The sequence below is a fragment of the Salminus brasiliensis genome, chromosome 6 (genome assembly GCF_030463535.1).
Source record: "Salminus brasiliensis chromosome 6, fSalBra1.hap2, whole genome shotgun sequence".
NCBI classification, from domain to species: domain Eukaryota; kingdom Metazoa; phylum Chordata; class Actinopteri; order Characiformes; family Bryconidae; genus Salminus; species Salminus brasiliensis.
The window spans coordinates 3,281,989-3,306,516 of record NC_132883.1 but is presented as its reverse complement, the minus strand read 5'-3'; the positions used below and the strand labels follow the sequence as shown (position 1 = coordinate 3,306,516).

Genomic DNA, 24,528 nt, shown 5'->3' with positions numbered 1-24,528 from the left:
TATATATATATATATATATATATATATATATATATACATACACTATATGTCCAAATATATGTGGACACCCCTTGTAATTAATGCATTCAGCTACTTTATGCTGCACCCATTGCTGACACAGATGTGCAAATGCACACACACACCACACAGCTTGTCTAGTCCCTGTCCCAGAAGTACTGCCAATAGAATAGGACTCTCTGGATCAGATAGACGTTACCCTAATGCCAGGCGTGGGCTAGAGGGGTATAAAGCCCCCCAGCATTGAGCTGTGGAGCAGTGGAAGTGCTGTGTTCTCTGGAATGATGGTGGTGGTGCGTCATCCAACACTTTGGGATGATGATGTGGTGAGGTGGTGATCATCATCCCACATTCCTGACCTCACTAATATGCTCTTGTCACTGAATGCAATCAATCAAATCCTCACAGCAATGCTCCTAGTAGAAAGCCTTCCTCCCTGGATAGTAGAGACAGTTACTCCAACAAAAGCAGGATTTTAGTGTTATTGATTTTAGAAGAAACAGGTGTCCCAATACTTTTGTCCATATAGTGTATATAAAGAGAGTGAAGCGAATCTCTGAATATTAGTATTTTGCTTGTATGATTGATGTAACCTGTCTTTGATATTAGAGCAGTACCGGTATGTGCCTCAGAATGTGTCTGAGTGTCCTTTGTCCTCTCACCCTCGGGGTTATCCGTGGGGCTGCTGAGGTCACACCTGCTCCGGCACTGCTGGATGGAGGCGGGCCGGTGCATTCCTGGGCACTCACTGGACGTCTGGCCTGTGTGTGTCACACACTGCACCAAACGCATCTGCTGCCCGAGACCACACTGAGCTGAGCACTGGGGGGTATATACACACACACACACACACACACACACATATATATATACATATATTATTGCTGTCACAAAAAACAGCAACTTTACAGGAGCTGTCTGAACTTTCAATAGAAGTCAATGTAAAAAGATTTTATTCTGAGCCATTTCTGAGCTTTTCTATTGGTCCGTTCATTATGAAATTGAAACTGACACAACATGAAGAATAACTGCCCGATTCACACTATATCAAAAACTGAAAAATGACAAAAATGCACACACACATACACACACACACACAAAACCAAATGCATGAACACACACGGGTGCAAGCCCACACACATACACACACAGGGTGAGCTCTGACATGCAGGACACTGAACAATAAAGTTCGCGCACAGTGCTGTGCTTTATTAGAGACAGGCCCTCAGGTGTGAGAGTTAAATTCCAGCTGTGTTCAGGCAGCTGTTCTCCCTGTCTTTCAACTCATTTAGCTAATTATTACCCTTATGGGCTGAATCAGGCCACTGAGAGCAGGGCAAAACACCACACTAGGCAACACTAGTGATCACACAGATGTTTCCAATGATAGAATTTTAGAAGTTTGTAGTATTTGGTGATGTTTCCCTTCTTGCCTTCTTGATCCCTGTAAGCTTAGATATCACTAAATAAAGACAGTATGGAGACCCTACACTTCGCCCAAGTACTCTCAGAAGAGGAGGGTCTTCAGTCTGGGTTTGAAGACAGCGAGCGTTGGACTCTGCTGGTCGGACACCCAGGGGAAGTTCGTTCCACCACAGGACGGTGGAGGACAGAGAAAAGCCTGGGCGCTCGTCTTCCGTGGACCTTCGGGGATGGCGGCTCGAGCCGAGCCGTACTTGAAGCTGGAAGGGCTTACAGTGTGCACTAGAGCACAGTAGAGTGTGTAAAGCCTTCGGTGAGCAGATCAGACCCACCTAGAGAGTCGTCTGAACATCAGTGGAAGAGATCTCACCTCACTCCAGGGTCCGGCGAGCCACTGTGGAGGTGGGCAGCGCTGCAGGTTACAGCGCATCCTAGTGGTGGGACGGCCATGCTTCGGGCACTCAGACTCGGCCAGAGTATCGCCGCCTTCTCCACTTCTGCAGAGGATCACTCTCTGCCTGTAACCAGGACCACAGCTTGGAGTGCACTGAGAGAGAGAGAGAGAGAGAGAGAGAGAGAGAGAGAGACACCAAAACTTTGTAGACATCTGATCCTCCAGCATTTAACACAGGAGGCAATCAGTGCTGCATGATGTACCTCAGACCAGTCCAGAGCGTGCCACTCTGGTGGGCAGGTGTGGTTGTTGCAGGGCTCAGTCACGGGGGGCCGAAGGGCAGTGCAGGACCAGTCATCCTGAACTTTCTCGTCTGTGGGTGTGATTTTCCTCTTGCACAAAACCTCTCGCGTCCGCACCCCACTGCTGCAGCTTCTACTGCACTCCGACCACTCACTCACCCACCAGCTGAGAGAGAGAGAGAGAGCGCGAGAGAGAAATATGGGAGGTGTTGGATGTTGCAACTTTGAAAGTCTGGTTAAAGAAACACACACACACACACACACACATGCCCACACACACCCTGAGCGTACTCACGTTGGAGGGCAGGGTTCTGCGTTGCAGGGACGTTTCTTGTCTTTAGGTTTGTTCCTCTTGTCACAGAAGTGGTTGTAGACCACCGAGTGATCGGCTTGTTTCTTACACACGACCTGCTGGATCTGAACCCCTGAGACAGACAGTGAACAGTGAAGCCATCACCATTCCTGATTTCCCCTCAGTATTAACTGGAACCAGCTTCCACAAACATCTGTTACATGATACACCCTTAAAAGGGGGGGGGGGGGGGGTTCAAAGCTTCTAGTGGTTCTGTCAAAAGGCAGTGGTTCCAGTCAAGGCTTGAGGTGAGGCTCGGGTATTCAGGTGCTACTCTAAGACAAGGCAGCAGCATTTAGTCCTTATGGAACTTTATATGATGTGTAAAAGAAGACATTGCTGACACAGATGTGCAAATGCACACATACAGCTTATCTGTATATATAACCCCTTTTTCAGTACTATATAGAACCCTATTTCAGTAATATATATAGAACCATTTTCTATACTATATAGAACCCTATTTCAGTAATATATACAACCCTTTTCTATACTATATAGAACCCTATTTCAGTACTATGTAGAACCCTATTTCAGTCCTATATACAATCATATTCAGTAATATCTAGAACCTCTTTTCTATACTGTATACCTCTACATACACCTCAATACCTCTTTCGATACTATATACAACCCTTTTCAGTAATATATAGAATCTCTTTTCTATATAATATATGATCCTATTTTAGTACCCTGTAGAACCCTATTTCAGTACTTTATGAAACCCTTTTTAGTACTACATAGAACCATATTCAATAACATATAGAACATCTTTTCTATACTATAAACAAGCCTATTTCAGTTTCATATAAACCCTATTTCAGTACTATATAGAACCATATTCAATAATATATAGAACCCATTTTCTATACTATATACAATCATATTTCAGTAGCCTATATAACCATATTCAATAACATATAAAATCTCTTTTCTATACTATATACAATCATATTTCAGTAGCCTATATAACCATATTCAATAACATATAAAATCTCTTTTCTATACTATATACAATCAAATTTCAGTACTATATAGAACCGTATTTCTGTCCTATATACAATCCTATTCAGTAATATCTAGAACCTCTTTTCTATACTGTATACCTCTACATACACCTCAATACCTCTTTCGATACTATATACAACCCTTTTCAGTAATATATAGAATCTCTTTTCTATATAATATATGATCCTATTTTAGTACCCTGTAGAACCCTATTTCAGTACTTTATGAAACCCTTTTTAGTACTACATAGAACCATATTCAATAACATATAGAACATCTTTTCTATACTATAAACAAGCCTATTTCAGTTTCATTTAAACCCTATTTCAGTACTATATAGAACCATATTCAATAATATATAGAACCCATTTTCTATACTATATACAATCATATTTCAGTAGCCTATATAACCATATTCAATAACATATAAAATCTCTTTTCTATACTATACAATCAAATTTCAGTACTATATAGAACCGTATTTCTGTCCTATATACAATCCTATTCAGTAATATCTAGAACCTCTTTTCTATACTGTATACCTCTATATACACACCTCAATACCTCTATTCCATACTATATACAATCCTATTTCAGTGCTCTATAGAACCGTATTGCAGTTCTATAAAGAAACCTATTTCAGCATTACATAGAACCATGTTCAATAAAATATAGAACCTCTTTTCTATACTATATACAATCATATTTCAGTACTATATAGAACCCTATTTCAGTCCTATATAGAACCATATTCAATAACATATAGAACCTCTTTTCTATACTATATGCAATCCTTTTTCAGTACTATATAGAACCCTATTTCAGTCCTATATACAATCATATTCAGTAATATCTAGAACCTCTTTTCTATACTGTATACCTCTATTTACACCTCAATACCTCTATTCTATACTATATACAATCCTATTTCAGTACCCTATAGAACCCTATTTCAGCCCTACATAGATCCATATTCAATAATATATAGAACCTCTTTTATATACTATATACACTCCCTTTTCAGTCCTATATAGAACCCTATTTCAGTACTTTACGGAATCCTATTTCATTACTATATAGAACCATATTTAATAATATATAGAACATCTTTTCTATACTATATAAAACCCTATTTAATGACACAGAACCCATTTTCTATATTATATTTCAGTATTATATAAAACCCCCTTTGGTTCTACATATATTGTCGTTTTCAGTACTACATAGAACCCTTTTTTAGTGTAGGGCTTCTAAATAAACGAAATGAAGCATTTCATTCACTTGCTTTGCACAGTGTGCTCTAACTGCTTTCAGGAGGCAATGTCAGGAATTTAACGCAAGAGCAGAAACGTTAAAATATCGGTTCTGCTTGGCTGGTCCGGAGCCCTACAGCGTGAGCCAGTGTTGATAGTTCTTAACTTTCAGAAACAAATTAGCTCTCATGCAGGGCAAATTATTTCTTATCAGAGACGTTGACTCGGATCATTAACGAGCAGACGAGGGGGGGGGGTCATTCCTCTGCGGCGTTGTTTCACTCTTTATACAACTGGTCCATTCCCATGTTAGTGTGGGGTAGATATCACTGTACTGAATGAGAGGGAGTGTGTTTGTGTGGAGCAGTGTGTGTGTGTGTTCGCGTAAGAGCTTTAAAAGTGTGTTGATGCAAAGATGGGCCAAAGATCCTGAGATTGGTGATCTTAAACGCTTTCACACAACTTCTTGTATGTAGTCTGATCTTGGCACTATTTCTGCTGGATGTGGTGTGTGTGTGTGTGTGTGTGTGTGTGAGTATGTGTGTGTGTGTGTGTGTGAAGTGATTTTAATCAGATTCAGCTGTGTGTGTAATATTCTCCCCACACTTAGGGAGGGTTTCCTTTCTCCATCTCATTTCTTATGTAAGAGTGTGTGTGTGTGTGTGTGTCTTTCTGTGGGGTAGTCAAATGTAGAGTAGTCTGAGCATCATAGTGTACTCATCCTTAATCACAGTGGTTCTAATAATCAATTAGAACCACTTCATTAGAATTTAATTAGCATGAAAATCTGCTGATCTGCTCAGTAATTCACTGCTGTTAGAATAAACACTAATAATAATAATAATGATAATAACACTCCTACAGAAAGTGGTGGAGGTTCTCCATCACTGTGTTCATCATTAGAACATCTCCAAAGTTCTCCTCTCTCATGGAGTCTAGTATTATTTAGAGTTCTCCTCAGATCAACACCTGGTTTGGTGGTAAATCAGGGCTTAATGATGGTAAATCAGGTGAGCTGCTGCTGCTGCTGTTGCTGCTGATGGAGTTGAACACATCCTCCACGCTGTGCTGGACTGGGGGGCGTCCAGGAGAAACCTGGAGGAACCGAGCTCTGTTCTTCAGACTAGCTCACAGACAAGATCTCACTACTTTCTTTCTTCAGAATGAGAAGCTCTTGTTTCTCCGTTTTACTGGATTTATCTTCACCTGCTTTATCTGTTCTGATGAGATCTGGAGCTTTTACTGTAAAACTCTCTCACTGCTGAGGGTGTATGTATACTATTTGATGTCCCAATACTTTTGTCCATAAAGTGTGTGTGTGTGTGTTTGAGAGTCAGCTTTGTTGTTTACCTCCAGCACAGGTGACAGAGCAGCGGCTCCAGGCTGTGTAATGCCAGGCAAAACCGCTTAGGGCGTCCCGGCTCACAGGGGGGTTAAAGCGGTAATGAATACCTGGGTTCTCTTCCCTTACCAGCACCTACCACACACACACACACACACACACACATACACACATAGACACACACAGACACATACCATAAACAGAAGGTCCATCTACTTGAGAGTAGTTTGGCAAAAAATATATGGCTCTCGCTACCCTCTGTCTCTCTCCTCCTGTAGCTCTGCTACCCTCTGTCTCTCTCCTCCCGTAGCTCTGCTACCCTCTGTCTCTCTCCTCCTGTAGCTCTGCTACCCTCTGTCTCTCTCCTCCTGTAGCTCTGCTACCCTCTGTCTCTCTCCTCCTGTAGCTCTGCTACCCTCTGTCTCTCTCCTCCTGTAGCTCTGCTACCCTCTGTCTCTCTCCTCCTGTAGCTCTGCTACCCTCTGTCTCTCTCCTCCTGTAGCTCTGCTACCCTCTGTCTCTCTCCTCCCGTAGCTCTGCTACCCTCTGTCTCTCTCCTCCTGTAGCTCTGCTACCCTCTGTCTCTCTCCTCCTGTAGCTCTGCTACCCTCTGTCTCTCTCCTCCTGTAGCTCTGCTACCCTCTGTCTCTCTCCTCCTGTAGCTCTGCTACCCTCTGTCTCTCTCCTCCTGTATCGCTGCTACCCTCTGTCTCTCTCCTCCTGTAGCTCTGCTACCCTCTGTCTCTCTCCTCCTGTAGCTCTGCTACCCTCTGTCTCTCTCCTCCTGTAGCTCTGCTACCCTCTGGCTCTCTCCTCCCCTAACACCGCTGGAGTCCCCTTTACCTGCGTCAGACCAGCTGTCACCCACCAGACTGACCACCAGGCTCCACTACCACCCGTGTCAGACCTGCTGCACACCCTCCTGCCACTGCTACCTGCCTAATGACCATGTTCAAATCTACATGGAATCTGCCACTACTAACATTACCACCATTAACCATCATTAGTCTCATTACTCTGACCATCACTGCTGTAATTATATTAAGTTATACTATATTATGATTATTAGATATTAGATGGGTCCCCCCTGTGAGTCTCCCAAGGTTTCTTCCTCCAGCTCTTGGGGAGTTTTTTCTTGCCTCTATTGCCTTTGGTTTGCTAACTGGGGGTCTGAGGTTTCCATGCCTTCTTAGTGGTGCTACATCTAATACTTTCTGGATGAGCTGGGGAGTTGGGGATGATGTGGTGGGGTGGTGATCGCCCAACATCATGACCTCACTAATACGCTCTTGTCACTGAATTCAATCAAATCAAATCCTCACAGCAATGCTCCTTCAACACCTAACAGAAAGCCTTCTTCCCTCAACTATTGAGACAGTTTCCTTCAACAAAAGCAGGATAAACATTTGAAAATACTTTTGATTTCAGGAGAAACAGTGAGTGAGCAGGCGTCCCAATACTTTTGTCAAAAAAAAAAAAACTAGCTATGACTGAAACCTGACTTCAAACTTTAAGAGGGGAATCAAACTATACCCTTCACTACACTCAGTCTGGCAACAGCACACAGTCCGTGAGTCCTTACCATGACGATGAGGGTCATGTTAGTGGGCCCCAGGGCCTCGAGAGTCTCCGGCTGGTCAGTGGGCCGACGGTAGTGGAAAGTGGTTCCGGCGATATCGAAGCGGCGTGGTGTGTCGATGGTCAGCTTACCATTGATGAAGTACTGCTCCCCTTTACTCTTCAGAACTGTAATGAAGGCGTTGTCAGTTTCAGCACATGAACACAGAGCTTTACACCTCCAGCTTTAACTCTCAGTGATTCTCACTTTCAGGGGTAATAAGACCAATAAAACCTTGTATCTCACCCAGATAATTAAGGGAAATGTTGAGCTCCTGAATATGTATGAACACAGATCCTTTAGGAATCCTGATCACCTCCTCATAACCTGTGAACACACACATATGCACACACAGGTCATGTATTTATGTATGTCTCCCATTACATTTACTGTATATATATGGATGTCTTCATTTTTGCCCTGTCCTCTAAAGTCCCCTGTTTGGAGATACATGTTTTTATTGGACAGCGATGTTATGCATTACATATCAGAACCTATATGTAACATTAATATATGCTATAAGAAATATATATGTAACCATACACAATGTTATAACTAAAGCTATATATACCAATACTTCATTATTATTATTATATATACTGTATATAATACGTACATAAAATATATGTATTATATATAATATATAAAATAATATATATATATATGTGTGTGTGTGTATATGTATTTACAAATATATATTATTATAATAATTATACTGTACATATGAGCTATATTATATATATATATATATATATATATATATATATATATATATATAATACTAATCTTATGTCCTATATGTATTATTATATTTCAATACCTCATCCCATACCTAACCTAAGCTTAACCTCAATGACAGTTTTGTGCTTCTCACAATGTATTCACAATGATGGTTTAGCTTCTCCATTTCCTAAAGCCAAAACATTTTTGTTATGAAAATGGATAAACACACACACACACACACACATGGAGGTTTATTGTTGGCTATGGAGAGGGGACAATGCAGTGAGTGGTGTTCTCCTCAGCAGGCTGTTCTGGTTTAAGCATTAAGCAGAGGTTTGGGATTCCTGCTGAATTCCTGGGCAGTGTCTCCGCAGCTCGTTTGAGGTCATCCTGCCTCGGCCAGCTCTCCGCCACAGGCCTGCAAATAACTCCATCTCCAAAACCAGAGTGAGAGGAATAAACTAATACCTCATTCCAATCCGGCCAGTGCTACAGAGAGACGAGAGGGAAGCGTGAGTAATCTGGGTAAACCTGAGGGTTTCTGTTGGACCGGATGAGAGAAAGGGAGGAAAAGAGAGAGAGAGAGAGAGAGAGAGAGAGGCTGCAGTGTGAAGAAAAAAAATAAAAAAGCAACAAGAAAAGAAAGAAAGGAAAGAAAGAAAAAGGTCAGACAGAGTAAAGAAACAAAAGAAAAACGAAAATAGTAAAATATGAAGAAAAGGTTTCTTTAGGTCAGAGACTAAAGAAAGAAAGAGAAATTTGGAAATGTGCAGTACAGTGAAAATGGAAATCTGTATAAAGAAAAAAACTGAAGGAAAGAAAGAAAGAAAATGTAAATCTGTCTGTATAAAGAAAGAAACTAAAAAAAGAGAGAAAGAAAAAGAAAGAAATACAGAAATCTGTAAAAAGAAACTGAAAGAAAGAAAAAGAAAGAAATCTGACTATAAAGAAAGAAACTAAAAAAGAGAGAAAGAAAGAAAGAAAATGGAAATCTGCCTGTATAAAGAAAAAAACTGAAGGAAAGAAAAACAGAAAGGAAGAAAAATGGCCGATACAAAGAAATAAATTAAACATTTATAATTTAAAGAAAAAAAGATAAGGATTAAAGAGTAAGATAAAGAGAGAGAGAGAGAGAGAGAGAGGCGTGATGTTTCAGTGCTGCTGTTCGACACCTCATAATCACGGTGGTAGAAGTGAGCTGTGCTTCACCTCGGAGCTGCTCTGAGTTCAGGGTGACGGGCAGCTTGTGGTGAGTTTGTAACTTGGAGCCAAAAATCAAGTCTGAAGCCCAGAATAGCTCCCTCCGCTGGCCCTACGCTGCCTCTGCGGTCCCCCGCTCCTGCAGCCCGCCCTGGGTGTGTCTTCCTGAAGCCCTGAAATAAACTCTTAACCCTCACATCTGAGCCTGCAGCCCGCCTGCACCCAACACCATCCGGCTCACCTACAGCTGACCCAGCACTGACCCCAAACACCACACAATACACCCCCTACAACAGGAAGGCCCGCCCTGGAGGGCCCAGCTGGGTGATGTTACACCCTGACAGCATCACCATCACCTACAGTAGCCTATAAGGTCCAACTCTTACTAGCTCACAAGCTGTTTAGACATACACCATACATACACTATATGGACAAAAGTATTGGGACACCTGCTCAGTTTCTCAGTTTCTCTTTTAAAATCAAAGGTATTAAGAAAGATCTTTTTCCTGCTGGAGCATTGCTGTGAGGATTTGATTGCATTCAGCGACAAGAGCATTAGTGAGGTCAGGATGTTGGATGATGATCACCACCCCCAAATTATCATCATCAACTCTCCAATCCCCAACACCACCACCACCACCATTCCAGAGAACACAGCTCAATGCTGGGGGGCTTTATACCACTCTAGCCCACCCCTGGCATTAGGCAGCATGATGCCAATAGGTTTGTGTGTGTGTGTGTGTGTGTGTGTGTGCATTTGCACATCTGTCCACAAACATTGGGACATGTAATGTACTGTAATGTTCAAGTCCTAACTCCATAAACTGCACCACCCTTCCCTCTATACTTACCCAACAACCCAGTGTCAACATCCCACCAACCACCAATACCACCACTGGCACTGAACTCAACCCCACCCACAGCCTTTTCCCTTCTAAGGCCAGATGAAAGCCTTGATTACTCAGCGCTTATTATTAGCAGCTATTGGGAACTCATTTGGGCTGAGCGGAGCGCTGAGGGACAGATGGTGTTATTCTTTGGCTTGGGGCAGCGGGGAGAGGGTAAAGTGTGGTCGAGTCCACCCTGACCAAGGTTTGAACTAAAGCTGCTCACATGCCAACCTAACTCCCAAACCACTGCGGTAAAAACAGTACGCAGCACAGCTCGAATAGAGCGGGACGCGAACCCATAACCTGCTGCTGCTTCTTAACTTACTGCTCAGTGCCAACACTCCACTGCGCCAGTGCTGCAGCTGAAACCTGACCTTCCTGTACCTTTCTGTAAGGCCTTTGCAGGGCCAGCATTCATTTACTATAGTGTAGGAACTGCTGCTATTGTACACTACATGTCCAAATGTTTGTGGACACCCCTTCCAATGAATGCATTCAGCTACTTTAAGTTGCACCCATTGCTGATACAGATGTGCAAATGCACAAACACACACACACGGCTTGTCTAATCACTGTAGAGAAGAAGTACTGTCAATAGAATAGGACTCTCTGGAGCAGATAAACATCATGAACCTATTGGCACCATGCTGCCTAATACCAGTGGTGGGCTAGTAGAGGGGTATATAAAGCCCCCCAGCAGCATTGAGCTGTGGAGCAGTGGAAGAACTGTGCTCTCTGGAATGATGGTGGTGGTGCTCCATCCAATACGTCTGGAACAAGTTGGGGAGCTGGGGATGATGAGGTGGGGTGGGGATCTCAGTAATTCTCTTGTCGCTGAACGCAATCAATCAAATCCTCACAGCAGCGCTCCTCCAAAATCTAGTAGAAAGCCTTCCTCCCTGGACTGCAGAGACATTACTCTAACAAAAGCAGGTTCAACTCTTTTTAATACCCTTTTAATTCCAGAAGCAACAATGAACAATGAACAAGCAGGTGTCCCAATACTTTTGTCCAAACGGTGTATGTCGATGTTTGCAAGTATGCAAGTCTAACCATGCTAACAAATCATTTGCATGCTGCAAAAACGACTTCTTCAGCTGCACTCCCTCACCCTTAACACACTCCACATCTCTCCACCCCAAAAAGGCTGAGGCTGCCAGGACGTGCTAGCCCTGCAGAAACCAGCGAGGCGGCTGAGGCTTGGCAGGGATCGCAGATATGCTTGATTTTCCCTCTTTTTTGACTTTCACTGGGGAAACAAATGCATTCTAATCATGCAGACCTCGCATGTGAGCAGGTAATTATGAATCTACTTTCAAAATCCCTCCACTCCCTCAGCAGCACGGCAAGTGTCCAGCGCATAACTGGGCTTGGGTTAGAAAAAAAAAAAAGAGAGAGAGAAATGGTGAAAAAACACAACACAAATACACAGACACATTGTTTGAGTTTCCACAAAGCAATTATGGACTCGTTCGGACTAGGTGAGAGCCTAAAAAAGTGATAAAACTCTCTCTCGAGGCACTAACCCGGTCCAAAACTTGGCCGTTTGGCCTTTCTTTTCCAGCCGCACGGAAAAGCAGGTCTCATTGGCAGAGTTACAGATGTAGAGCTGCGAGGTAGAGCAGGTGAACAGGAGAGATGGGTGCTTGGAGCCCCCAGCTTTAAAAAGTCTCATGGAGCTCAGAGCTTTAAAAGGTCTCATGGTGCAGAAAGGCCTATAAAGCCTAAAGGAGTGCAGAGCTTTATGAAGCCTTATGGAGCACAGGGTTTTAAAGAGGCTGGAGGACCACAAAGTTTTATAAGCCTTACAGAGAGCAGAACGTTATGAAACCTTATGAAGGACAGAGGTTTAAAAAGTCTGATGGACCACAGAGCCTTATAAAGCCTTATAGAGTGCAGACCTTTATGACGCCTTATGGAGAGCAAATATTTATGAAGTGTAATGGAGAGCAGAACCTTATGACGCCTTATGAAACGCAGAGATTTAAAAAGCCTTATGGAGCATAGGGTTTTAAAGAGGCTGATGGACCACAGAGCTTTAGAAAACCTTATAGAGAGCAGATCTTTATGAAGTCTAATGGAGAGCAGATCTTTATGAAGTCTAATGGAGAGCAGAACATGACGCCTTATGGAGAGCAGAACTTTATGAAGCCTTATGGAGCACAGGGTGTTAAAGAAGCTGGTGTAGCACAGAACTTTATTAAACCTTATAGAGTGCAGCTTTATAAAGCCTTACAGAGTACAAAGCTTTATGGCGCCTTATGGAGAGCAGATCCTTATTTAGCCTAATGGAGAGCAGATCTTTATGAAGCCTTATGGAGAACATAACTATATGAAGCCTTATGGACAGCAGATCTTTATGAAGACTTATGGAGCACAGGATTTTAAAGAGGATGGTGGACCACAGAGCCTTATAAAGCCTTATAGAGTGCAGAACTTTATTAAGCCTTATGGAGCACAGAGTTTTAAAGAGGCTGGAGGACCACAGAGCTCTATGAAGCCTTTTAGAAAGCAGATCGTTATGAAGCCTAATGGACAGCAGATTTTTATGAAGACTTATGGAGCACAGGATTTTAAAGAGGATGGTGGACCACAGAGCCTCATAAAGCCTTATAGAGGGCAGAACTTTATGACGCCTTATGGACAGCAGAACTCTATTAGGCCTTATGGAGCACAGAGTTTTAAAGAGGCTGGAGGACCACAGAGCTTCATGAAGCCTTTTAGAAAGCAGATCATTATGAAGTCTATTGGAGAGCAGAACTTTATGATGCCTTATGAAGTGCAGAGGTTTAAAAAGTGGTTTGGAGAGCAGAACTTTATGAAGCCTTATAGAGTGCAGCTTTATAAAGCCTTACAGAGTGCAGATCTTTATGACGCCTTATGAAGTGCAGAGGTTTAAACAGCCTTATGGAGCACAGAACTTCAGTCAAATTCTCCTCACAGCAATGTTGCAACACTTAGTGTAAACCCTCTAAAAGAGTAGAAGCTGTTACTGCAGCTATGTAGAAGCTATGTAAGAAATGTCTAATCCTAACCTAACCTAAACCTATACAGAGTACTTTCCTAAGTCAGGAGCACTGCAGGCCTTAGGGTCAGCTTTTCGCTGGTTCCCAAGACACCCCCACACCCCCACAAGATGCAGGACCGAGGCCTGAAAGTAGGGTTGGTGCTACTTGCAAGAGGCAGAGGAATCATATCCAGCACCTGTCCTTACAACCCACTTCTCTCAGACCACAGGAGCTGAACTGTGCCATTGTTCTGCTCAGTCGCAGCTATTGCGCTTTCTCGCCCAAGCTGTACAGTCTGGAGACCCGTAACACAACACACTTGTTCACAGGGCCAGTGAGCAGAATTTAGAGCCCTCCAGTGCAGTTCCAGGAAATGGAGCTCCACATTTTTTTACACGTCGAATCCCAGATGGAAAGGAGGGCAGCGCTGCTTTGCTGAAAAGCGATTCAACATCCAGCGACCGTTTTCTGACACCTACTGTAAATCCACAGAGCCTCCGTGCCTATAATTAGACCAGCGGTATTATTTCATAATTCAGGGAACCGCATTTCAGCACCTAACTCGACATTTCTACAACTGCTAATTTAGAGCCGTAGAGGAATGCCAGGCAAAATGGATCTGCAGAGGTGGAAAAGTGGTATTAAAGAAATGTGCTCCACAAATAAAAGGGAATGTACTTGATACCTACTGTCTCAGCCTATGGTTGCACACACACACACACACACACATTAACCATTTCAACTATTTTCATGCGTATTAGTGATGTGATGGCCACAATATCACAAATTTCTGTTTTTACTTTTATTAGTTAGGCCCACATGTATATACCATAAATAATTCAGTATCCACTATGAATTATTCAGTATCCACTATAAATTATTCAGTATCCACTATGAATTTGTCAGTATCCACTATGCATTACTCAGTATCCACTATGAATTATTCAGTATCCACTATGAATTGGTCAGTATCCACTATGCATTACTCAGTATCCACTATGAATTATTCAGTATCCACTATGATTTATTCAGAGCACACTATGAATTATTCAGTATCCACTATGATTTATTCAGTGTCTACTAGGAATTATTCAGAATCCACTATGAATTACTCAGTATCCACTATGAATTACTCAGTATCCACTATGAATTATTCCGTATCCACTATGAATTTGTCACTATCCACTATGCATTACTTAGTATCCACTATGATTTATTTAGAACACACTATGAATTATTCAGTATCCACTATGAATTATTCAATATCTATTATGAATGATTCAGTATCCACTATGAATTATTCAGTATCTATTATGAATGATTCAGTATCCACTATGAATTAGTCAGTATCTATTATGAATGATTCAGTATCCACTATGAATTAGTCAGTATCTATTATGAATGATTCAGTATCCACTATGAATTAGTCAGTACCCATTATGATTTATTTAGAACCCACTATGATTTATTCAGTATCCACTATGAATTACTCTGTATCCACTATGAATTACTCAGTATCTACTATGATTTATTGAGTATCTACTATGAACATGCTATGTAACTACTATGAATTATTCAGTATGATTTGATGAACAGCTTTGAACCTAATCTGAAGTTACATGTGAGGGGTGTGGGCTCATATATAGACCCTTAGGGTTGTAAGACTAAACTAAGACTAAACCTACCTAGACTGAAGTTTGGACTAGGATAAGTTCATGTCCAGAAAAGCGACCCATAGAGTTTAGGGTTAAAACACACAGATCGTACCTCCTTCAGGCAGTGAGTCATTGAAGACGCCCTCGATGGCCTCACAGCTGCTTCCATCCCCCCCACACACACGGCAGCGGTCCTCTCGTACGTCCGAGCCAAGGATTTTATCGCATCCCACGTGCTGCACATGCAAACACACACACACACAGGTCAAGTCAAATGAGGGCAAACTGCTGCTTACAATCGGCACAGTTCCACTGCAAACAGCAGAACTGTGCAGGATTTACAGCGTCCACTCCAGCTTCACACAGACTACAGAGACATTAAAAAGATTTATGGACTCATTGTGGACGTTCACAGCTTTCACACATATTCTCCCAAAACACACACATACACACATACACACACACACAAGTTTGAACTTAGATTCTTTATGGTAGTGTTATTTACTGTTTTCATGGCATTTGGCAGACCCTCCAATGCAGAACACTTGAAGGATAATCATGTCATGGAAGCATATTTAGATATATGGACTATATGGACGCCTGCTCATTTACTGTGTATTCCTAAATTAAAGCTATTAAAAAGAGTCCATCCTGCTTTTGTTGGAGTAACTGTCTCTACTGTCCAGGGAAGAATGCTTGGAGGAGCATTGCTGTGAGGATTTGATTGTATTGAACGACAAGACCTCCACTCCACCTCATCATCCCCAACTCATTCCTTTCATAAGTACTGGATGGAGCTCCACCATCATCATTCCAGAGAACACAGTTCTTCCACTGCTCCACAGCTCAATGCTGGGGGGCTTTATACCCCTTTAGAGCCCACGCCTGGCATTAGGCAGCATGGTGCCAATAGGTTCATATTGATTTATCTGCTTCAGAGGATCATATTCTAATGGCAGTACTTCTTTATAGGTGCTAGACTAATGCATTCATTACAAGGGATGTCCACAAACATTTGGACAGGTAGTGCCATATTGCAGCATTTTCTGGTCTCCCTTAGTCCCTTATTCAACCATGTAACACTGTCATTTCTCCCCCAATTTAGTAATCATTTTGTACAGTAGTGTTTGCTAGAACAGAAAAGTGGCATTAGCCATTTAATGGGCAAATAGCATTGGGCTGTGGAGCAGTGGAGCTCGACCTCAAGGCTGAATGCAATCAAATCCTCCTCACAGCAATGTTCCAAGATCCATAGTACAGTAGATGCTGTTACTGCAGCAAACGGGGAGAAAACTCCCTCCCAATACACTTGATTGAAGTGTCCACATACTTTTGGGCATATAATGTCCATAAATGCTCACTGTGATAAAAACACAGCAACAGCCGCCGTATTCAGACCCCAGCTCTACATTCCACTTCTCGGCCGCTGTGGTGAGTCAGCGGACAGTGACTGCAGTCGGAAAGGCCCCTCAGCTGAGCCGGAGCAGGCAGCTCCAGCGGATTTGGAACAAGTCTCCCAAGGCTGCGCTCGGCGCCACATGCTTCAAAGCTTTCCCCGAAACTGGGCCGAATCAAAGGCGTATTGTTTGGGAGCGCAGCCACTGCGAGGCTGCAAACAGGCCGTCAACTCACTCCCCTGCTGTTCACTCTCTTTTTATACACACCATAAATAAGAGAAAGAGAGGGGAAGAGAAAGAGTGGAGGACGACAGGGAAAGCAGCAGTAATTGAGAGGGGGAGAGAGAGAGAGAGGGAGCAGGGAGAGAGAGAGAGAGATAGAGAGAGAGAGCAGGGAGAGAGAGAGAGAGATAGAGAGAGAGCAGGGAGAGAGAGAGAGAGAGGAGAGAGAGGAGAGAGAGAGAGAGAGAGAGAGAGAGAGAGAGAGAGAGGAGAGAGAGAGAGAGAGAGAGAGAGAGAGAGCAGGGAGAGAGAGGAGAGAGGGGGTGGGGTCATATGCTGCAATCTTGTTTAGCTGCCTGCAGTTGAGGAAGCCCTGCAGTGAGGAGGGTCACAGAGTTCACAGAAAGAGGAGTAAAAAAAAGAGAAGAAACTAGAGAGGAGAGGAGAGGAGAGGAGAGGAGAGGAGAGGAGAGGAGAAGAGAGGAGAGGAGAGGAGAAGAGAGGAGAGGAGAGCAGAGGAGAAGAGAGGAGAAGAGAGGAGAGGAGAGGAGAAGAGAGGAGAGGAGAGGAGGAGAGGAGAGAGGAGAGAGGAGAAGAGAAGAGAGGAGAGGAGAGGAGAGGAGAGGAGAGGAGAGGAGAGGAGAAGAGAAGAGAGGAGAGGAGAGGAGAGGAGAGGAGAGGAGAGGAGAGGAGAAGAGAGGAGAGCAGAGGAGAAGAGAGGAGAAGAGAGGAGAGGAGAGGAGAAGAGAGGAGAGGAGAAGAGAGGAGAGGAGAGGAGAGGAGAGAGGAGAGAGGAGAGAGGAGGAGAGGAGGAGAGGAGAGAGGAGAGAGGAGAGGAGAGGAGAGGAGAGGAGAAGAGAGGAGAAGAGAAGAACAGAGAGGAGAGGAGTGTGTATATAGTCTGCTGTGTAGAGTGTGTATATAGTCTGCTGTGTAGAGTGTGTATATAGTCTGCTGTGTAGAGTGTGTATATAGTCTGCTGTGTATTGTGTGTATATAGTCTGCTATGTAGAGTGTGTATATAGTCTGCTGTGTAGAGTGTGTATATAGTCTGCTGTGTAGAGTGTGTATATAGTCTGCTGTGTATTGTGTGTATATAGTCTGCTGTGTAGAGTGTGTATATAGTCTGCTGTATTGTGTGTATATAGTCTGCTGTGTAGAGTGTGTATATAGTCTGCTGTGTAGAGTGTGTATATAGTCTGCTGTGTAGAGTGTGTATATAGTCTGCTGTGTATTGTGTGTATATAGTCTGCTATGTAGAGTGTGTATATAGTCTGCTGTGTAGAGTGTGTATATAGTCTGCTGTGTATTGTGTGTATATAGTCTGCTATGTAGAGTGTGTATATAGTCTGCTGTGTAGAGTGTGTATATAGTCTGCTGTGTAGAGTGTGTATATAGTCTGCTGTGTAGAGTGTGTATATAGTCTGCTGTGTAGAGTGTGTATATAGTCTGCTGTGTATTGTGTGTATATAGTCTGCTGTGTAGAGTGTGTATATAGTCTGCTATGTAGAGTGTGTATATAGTCTGCTGTGTAGAGTGTGTATATAGTCTGCCGTGTAAAGTGTGTATAGTCTGCTGTGTAGAGTGTGTATATAGTCTGCTGTGTAGAGTGTGTATATAGTCTGCTGTGTAGAGTGTGTATATAGTCTGCTGTGTAGATTGTGTATATAGTCTGCTGTGTAGAGTGTGTATATAGTCTGCTGTGTAGAGTGTGTATATAGTCTGCTGTGTAGAGTGTGTATATAGTCTGCTGTGTAGAGTGTGTATATAGTCTGCTGTGTAGAGTGTGTATAGTCTGCTGTGTAGAGTGTGTATATAGTCTGCTGTGTAGAGTGTGTATATAGTCTGCTGTGTAGAGTGTGTATATAGTCTGCTGTGTAGAGTGTGTATATAGTCTGCTGTGTAGAGTGTGTATATAGTCTGCTGTGTAGAGTGTGTATATAGTCTGCTGTGTAGATTGTGTATATAGTCTGCTGAGTAGAGTGTGTATATAGTCTGCTGTGTAGAGTGTGTATATAGTCTGCTGTGTAGAGTGTGTATATAGTCTGCTGTGTAGAGTGTGTATATAGTCTGCCGTGTAAAGTGTGTATATAGTCTGCTGTGTAGAGTGGTGTATATAGTCTGCTGTGTAGAGTGTGTATATAGTCTGCTGTGTAAAGTGTGTATATAGTCTGCTGAGTAGAGTGTGTATATAGTCTGCTGTGTAGAGTGTGTATATAGTCTGCTGTGTAGAGTGTGTATATAGTCTGCTGTGTAGAGTGTGTATATAGTCTGCTGTGTAGAGTGTGTATATAGTCTGCCGTGTAAAGTGTGTATATAGTCAGTTGAGTAGTGTGTGTATATAGTCTGCCGTGTAGAGTGTGTATATAGTCTGCCATGTAGAGTGTGTATATAGTCAGTTGTGTAGTGTGTGTATATAGTCAGTTGTGTAGTGTGTGTATATAGTCAGTTGAGTAGTGTGTGTATATAGTCTGCCGTGTAGAGTGTGTATATAGTCAGTTGTGTAGTGTGTGTATATAGTCAGTTGAGTAGTGTGTGTATATAGTCTGCAGTGTAGAGTGTGTATATAGTCTGCCATGTAGAGTGTGTATATAGTCTCCTGTGTAGAGTGTGTATATAGTCAGTTGTGTAGTGTGTGTGTATATAGTCTGCTGTGTAAAGTGTGTATGTAGTCAGTTGTGCAGTGTGTGTATATAGTCTGCTGTGTAAAGTGTGTATATAGTCTGCTGTGTAGAGTGTGTATATAGTCTGCCGTGTAGAGTGTGTATATAGTCTGCCATGTAGATTGTGTATATAGTCAGTTGTGTAGTGTGTGTATATAGTCTGTCGTGTATTGTGTGTATATAGTCAGTTGAGTAGTGTGTGTATATAGTCTGCCGTGTAGAGTGTGTATATAGTCAGCTGTGTAGTGCGTGTATATAGTCTGCCATGTAGAGTGTGTATATAGTCAGTTGTGTAGTGTGTATATAGTCTGCTGTGTAGAGTGTGTATACAGTTTGCTGTGTAGAGTGTGTGTATATAGTCTGTCGTGTATTGTGTGTATATAGTCAGTTGTGCAGTGTGTGTATATAGTCTGCTGTGTAGAGTGTGTATACAGTCTGCTGTGTAGAGTGTGTGTATATAGTCTGTCGTGTAGTGTGTGTATATCGTCTGCGGAGTAGTGTGTGTATATCGTCTGCGGTGTAGAGTGTGTATATAGTCTGCCGTGTAGAGTGTGTGTATAGTCAGCTGTGTAGTGTGGGTATATAGTCAGTTGAGTAGTGTGTGTATAGTCAGTTGTGTAGAGTGTGTATATAGTCTGCCGTGTAGAGTGTGCATATAGTCAGTTGTGTAGAGTGTGCATATAGTCTGCCGTTGTAGAGTGTGTATATAGTCAGTTGTGTAGAGTGTGTATATAGTCTGCTGTGTAGAGTGTGTATATAGTCTGCTGTGTAGTGTGTGTATACAGTCTGCCGTGTAGTGTGTGTATATAGTCTGCCATGTAGTGTGTGTACATAGTCTGCCATGTAGTGTGTGTATATAGTCTGCCGTGTAGAGTGTGTATATAGTCAGCTGTGTAGTGTGTGTATATAGTCAGTTGTGTAGTGTGTGTATATAGTCAGCTGTGTAGAGTGTGGGTATATAGTCTGCTGGGTATAGTGTCTATATAGTGTATATCACAACTCATAATATGCACAGTGAAACAGCTCAGCAGAAACAGAGAGAGAGGAAAGCCTGACATAACACAGAGCAACAAACCGCAACACAACACAATACTCACAATATTAGCTCGTCAAGACAGTGCGAGAGAGAGAGAGACAGTGTGAGAGAGAGAGAGAGAGAGAGAGAGAGAGAGAGAGTTCCAGCTAATGAAATCCAGCTCAGCTCCACACAGCTAGAGGAAACCTCCAAATAACAGTTGAGATGTTTTGTGGTTTAGCGTTGATCGCTGAGGGAGACAGTGAGGGGCAGATGGAGCTTTACAGCATCCAAAAACAACTGAGGCAAGGCAGTGTGTAAAACACACAACACACCCTGACACACACACACACACAGCAGAGCGATTTTGAGTTACCTCAACTTAGTTTAATCTCAGTTTGATCAACCATCCTGAGCTGATTCTCAAAAACATCAGTAAATGAGAATTACCGTGTAAGAGGTTTAATCTGTGGCTCCGCCCCCTCAATCTGTTTACTGTTTATTCCCATCTGCAGGTTAGAGATGACTCCTGACTCTCTTGACAAGCAGGCAGTTAGACAGTCGCTCCACTCTAGAGCTGTGAAGCTGTGTCCATTTCTGTGTCTGAGAAAGAAGGGAAGGTAGATCTAGCTTCTATGGAAGCTAGACCGGCCCTACGGTCTAACTGCTGCTCAGAATCAACTGTGAGGAGATGATCAGTTCAAATCCCAGCAGGGCCTCAGCGCTCCATTGTCTACACCCTTCTTCCCAGCCCGAAGGTGGAGCCTCCATGAGCATCACTGAGCCTTGGCTGCCCCTGCCCCTGTCCCTGGTGCTTCAGGAACCAGAGCATCGGTGCTATTTACTGCTCTTCACATGTCAATGGTTTTAATGTTATGGCTATAATGTCTATGTGTGTGTGTGTACTTTGCTCTCTCACCTTGCACTCTCCATTCACACACACGTCCAGAGAGTCGTCTCTGCAGGGCGTCCCGTCCACCACAGCCGGAGCGCGCTCAGTGTAGAAGTTATAGCCCTCGGCCAAGCAGTTCAGTGAGCAGGATTTGACCCCACCTGCACACACACACACACACACAGCAGGTCAGACTGTGTTACCGTCTATACTATCTTATGTCCATTCCCTTAGTTCAAAGAGTAGATCCGCCCTCAATATCAGCGGGTCTCAAGCTTGAGTAGGCAGGGCTTGGTGAGTCTGGGCAGGGTAGGAAGCAGCCAATCAGAAGCTGTTCTGCTTCCATGCATTCAGAAGATCACTGCGTAACAGAGTGGGAAATCCTCCCTATTTCATCATCTATTGAGGCAGCAAAACTGAATTCTCATCCTCTAGGTGGCGCCATGGCCAGGTTTGGAAGTGTAATGGAAGTGTATTTATCAGTATTGAATGGTTAATGTTAGACAAACCACTTGTTTGAACAAAATGCCACAAGGTGGAAGGTTGTCAGTTCAATACCCTGGACCAGTAGGATGAAGGGGTAAAGGAAAAGTGCTTTCTCCTCTCTCATCATTCATGGTGCCCTGCTGCATCCAGTTGCTACCTAGGCACTGAGGGGGATGCCCCCTGTTTCAGTTGTGCGCTCTTACCCTCAGTTTACTAGTGTGTGTGTGTTCGCTGCCACAGATGGGATGAATGCGGAGGGTAAAGACGTATGAAGCTTTCGTTCTTGTTGGATGCGCTGTGTTTTTACAGTAAGTGTAGAAGCTTGTAAATGTGGCCTAAAGATTAGAGTTGGAAGTGGAAGGTTGTTGGTTCAATCCCCTGGGCCAGTAGAAATGTTGGGGGGCGGGGGTTGAAGAAACAATGTATTTTCCTCCCTCAACATTCACAGAACCTAACTTCCAATGTTCTCCCTTGGTACTGAGGTGGCTACCCATTGCTCTGGGTGTTTGTTCTCACCCCTAGTTCATTAGTATGTGTTTATTGCCCTGGACAGATTCAGTGTGAAGGTACAAGACGTATGATGTGAGTTTTTTACAATGAGTGTAGAAGCTTGTTCAGAGTTACAATCAGAAGAACAATAAAATGTGACCTGAAGGATAGAATTGGGAGCGCAAGGTTGTTGGTTCAATCCCCTGGTCCAGTAGAAAGTTCGGGGGGTTGAAGAAACAATGTATTTTCCTCCCTCAACATTCACAGAACCTAACTTCCAATTTTCTCCCTTGGTACTGAGGTGGCTACCCATTGCTCTGGTTGTTTGTTCTCACCCCAGTTCACTAGTGTGTGTGTTTACTGCCCTGGACAAATTCACTGTGAAGGTACAAGACGTATGATGTGTGTTTTTTACAGTGAGTGCACAAGCTCGTTCAGAGTAACAATCAGAAGAACGATAAAATGTGGCCTAAAGGTTAGAGAAGGGGGTTTGGCAGCGTAAGGTTGTTGGTTTAATGTCCTGGACTGAAAATTGGTGGGAGGAGTCAAAAAATATTTACAGCACCTAACCTCCAACTGCTTCCCAGGTGCTAAAGTGGCTTCCCACCACTATGGGTGTATGTTCTCACCCTCGATTCACTACCGTCGGTGTGTGTTCATTGCCCTGGATGGGTTAAGGAGGTTGCAGAGGTTGAGCAAAGTGTTTCTGATGTGTGACTGATATTCATTTTTGTGGATTTTGATAGTTTTCATGTTCAGAATAAGAGTTTCTGATACACTAATAAAATATATCAGAGGGATTGAACTCACAACCTCCTGACAATGAGGCCTGTGAATAGATGGCTGAGCCACTCGGGAGCAGCTAGATTTAACACATACAGCTTAACTGATCAAGCAGCTGTCGACCGTTTCTGTGTCTCCAAGGCTATCTCACACACACACACACACACACACACTCACACTCACACTCACACTCACACTCTTTGTGTTTTTATATGGTGATTTAAAGCCTGTTCCTTATCCACAGGGCACAGCAGCCCCTAAAACACTCCGCTCTGTTAAATTTACAGCCTCACATATTGGCAACGCAAAGCCCAAAAACAAATTGCTCACAAATTTGCCCCTAAATTTAATACTGCTGCAACAATGGGGACACACACAAACACACACACACACACACTCATACACACGTAAGCATGTCTGGTTGTGAAACACAGCGCTGAAGTGTGTCACAGAGAGTGCGGCCGAGGCTCTTAAAGCGGCTGATGGATACGAGCGGAATTTTAATGAGCTTTTTGGGGCTTTTATGTAAGTTAGTTTGTTCTGCAACAGCTGTTAGAAGCTCACGGGCCAGAGGCTGGAGAGTGTGTGTGTGACTCGGTGAGAGTGTGTGTAGGGGGAGGTGCAGTCCAAAAGGGAGAGCGCACATTTTAGTTGACGTGCTTACAAACAGCTTAGTCTGATTAACAACCCCCCCCCCCCCCCACACACACACACACACGCACACACACACACACACACACACACACACACACACACACACTTTTACTACATCCTTTGCTCGTCTGTTCTGTAGAATCAGAGCCATAAAAATGAGAGTGGAACTAATGCTCCATCAGCACATTCCCCAAAACACACTCCCAACAAACCTGCAGAGTCATTTACTGAGGAGGAGAGAGAGAGAGAGAGAGAGAGAGAGAGAGAGAGAGAGAGAATGAGACGAGTAAAGGACTGAAAGTAGAGACACATAGAAAGGAGACTGAGTGAGAGAGAGTGAGAGAGAGAGAGAGAGAGAGAGAGAGAGAGAAGGGCTAAAAGATGCAAAAGGGGAAAGTGAAGAGAAAGAGAAGAATGAAAGAGTGAGAGAGAGAGACCTATAGGAACAGGTCAAAGAGAGAGGGAGAGAGAGAGAGAGGAAAATTGAAAGAGGTAGAGAAAGAGAACAAGAGAGAGGGGGAAGTGAAAGCAAAGAAAATGAGTGAAGATAGAGAGAGGAGAGACGGAAAGAAAGAATAAACAAGATAGACAGAGAGAGAGTCAGTGAAAGAAGAGAAAGAGAAGAAAAAGAGAAAGGAGAAAGCGCGAGAGTGGTAAGAGTGAGGGTCAATGAAAGAAGCAAAAGAAAAAAAAAGAAAGAGGAGAAAGAGTGAAAGAGGTGAATGTGAGGGTCAGTGAAAGA

At 43.2% G+C, this 24,528-nt stretch overlaps 2 protein-coding genes across 4 annotated transcripts in view; one reads left to right on the top strand and one right to left on the bottom strand.

Annotated features, from left to right (window-relative positions):
• The window catches only part of mknk2b (MAPK interacting serine/threonine kinase 2b), a 318,007-nt gene that overhangs the window by 145,786 nt on the left and 147,693 nt on the right, over positions 1–24,528 (top strand). The gene's annotated exons all lie outside the window — the stretch shown is intronic.
• The window catches only part of adamts10 (ADAM metallopeptidase with thrombospondin type 1 motif, 10), an 81,261-nt gene that overhangs the window by 2,669 nt on the left and 54,064 nt on the right, over positions 1–24,528 (bottom strand). For 2 of the 3 annotated variants that reach the window (XM_072681330.1, XM_072681331.1), the window contains exons 16-24: positions 21,402–21,535; positions 15,298–15,421; positions 7,956–8,036; positions 7,674–7,837; positions 6,100–6,226; positions 2,432–2,561; positions 2,098–2,302; positions 1,811–1,987; positions 636–840 (exon numbers count right to left, since the gene is read on the bottom strand). In XM_072681330.1, coding sequence (XP_072537431.1) covers positions 636–840; positions 1,811–1,987; positions 2,098–2,302; positions 2,432–2,561; positions 6,100–6,226; positions 7,674–7,837; positions 7,956–8,036; positions 15,298–15,421; positions 21,402–21,535 — 1,347 coding nt within the window. The remainder of the gene's footprint in view (positions 1–635; positions 841–1,810; positions 1,988–2,097; positions 2,303–2,431; positions 2,562–6,099; positions 6,227–7,673; positions 7,838–7,955; positions 8,037–15,297; positions 15,422–21,401; positions 21,536–24,528) is intronic. The other variant, XM_072681333.1, reaches the window with a different exon arrangement.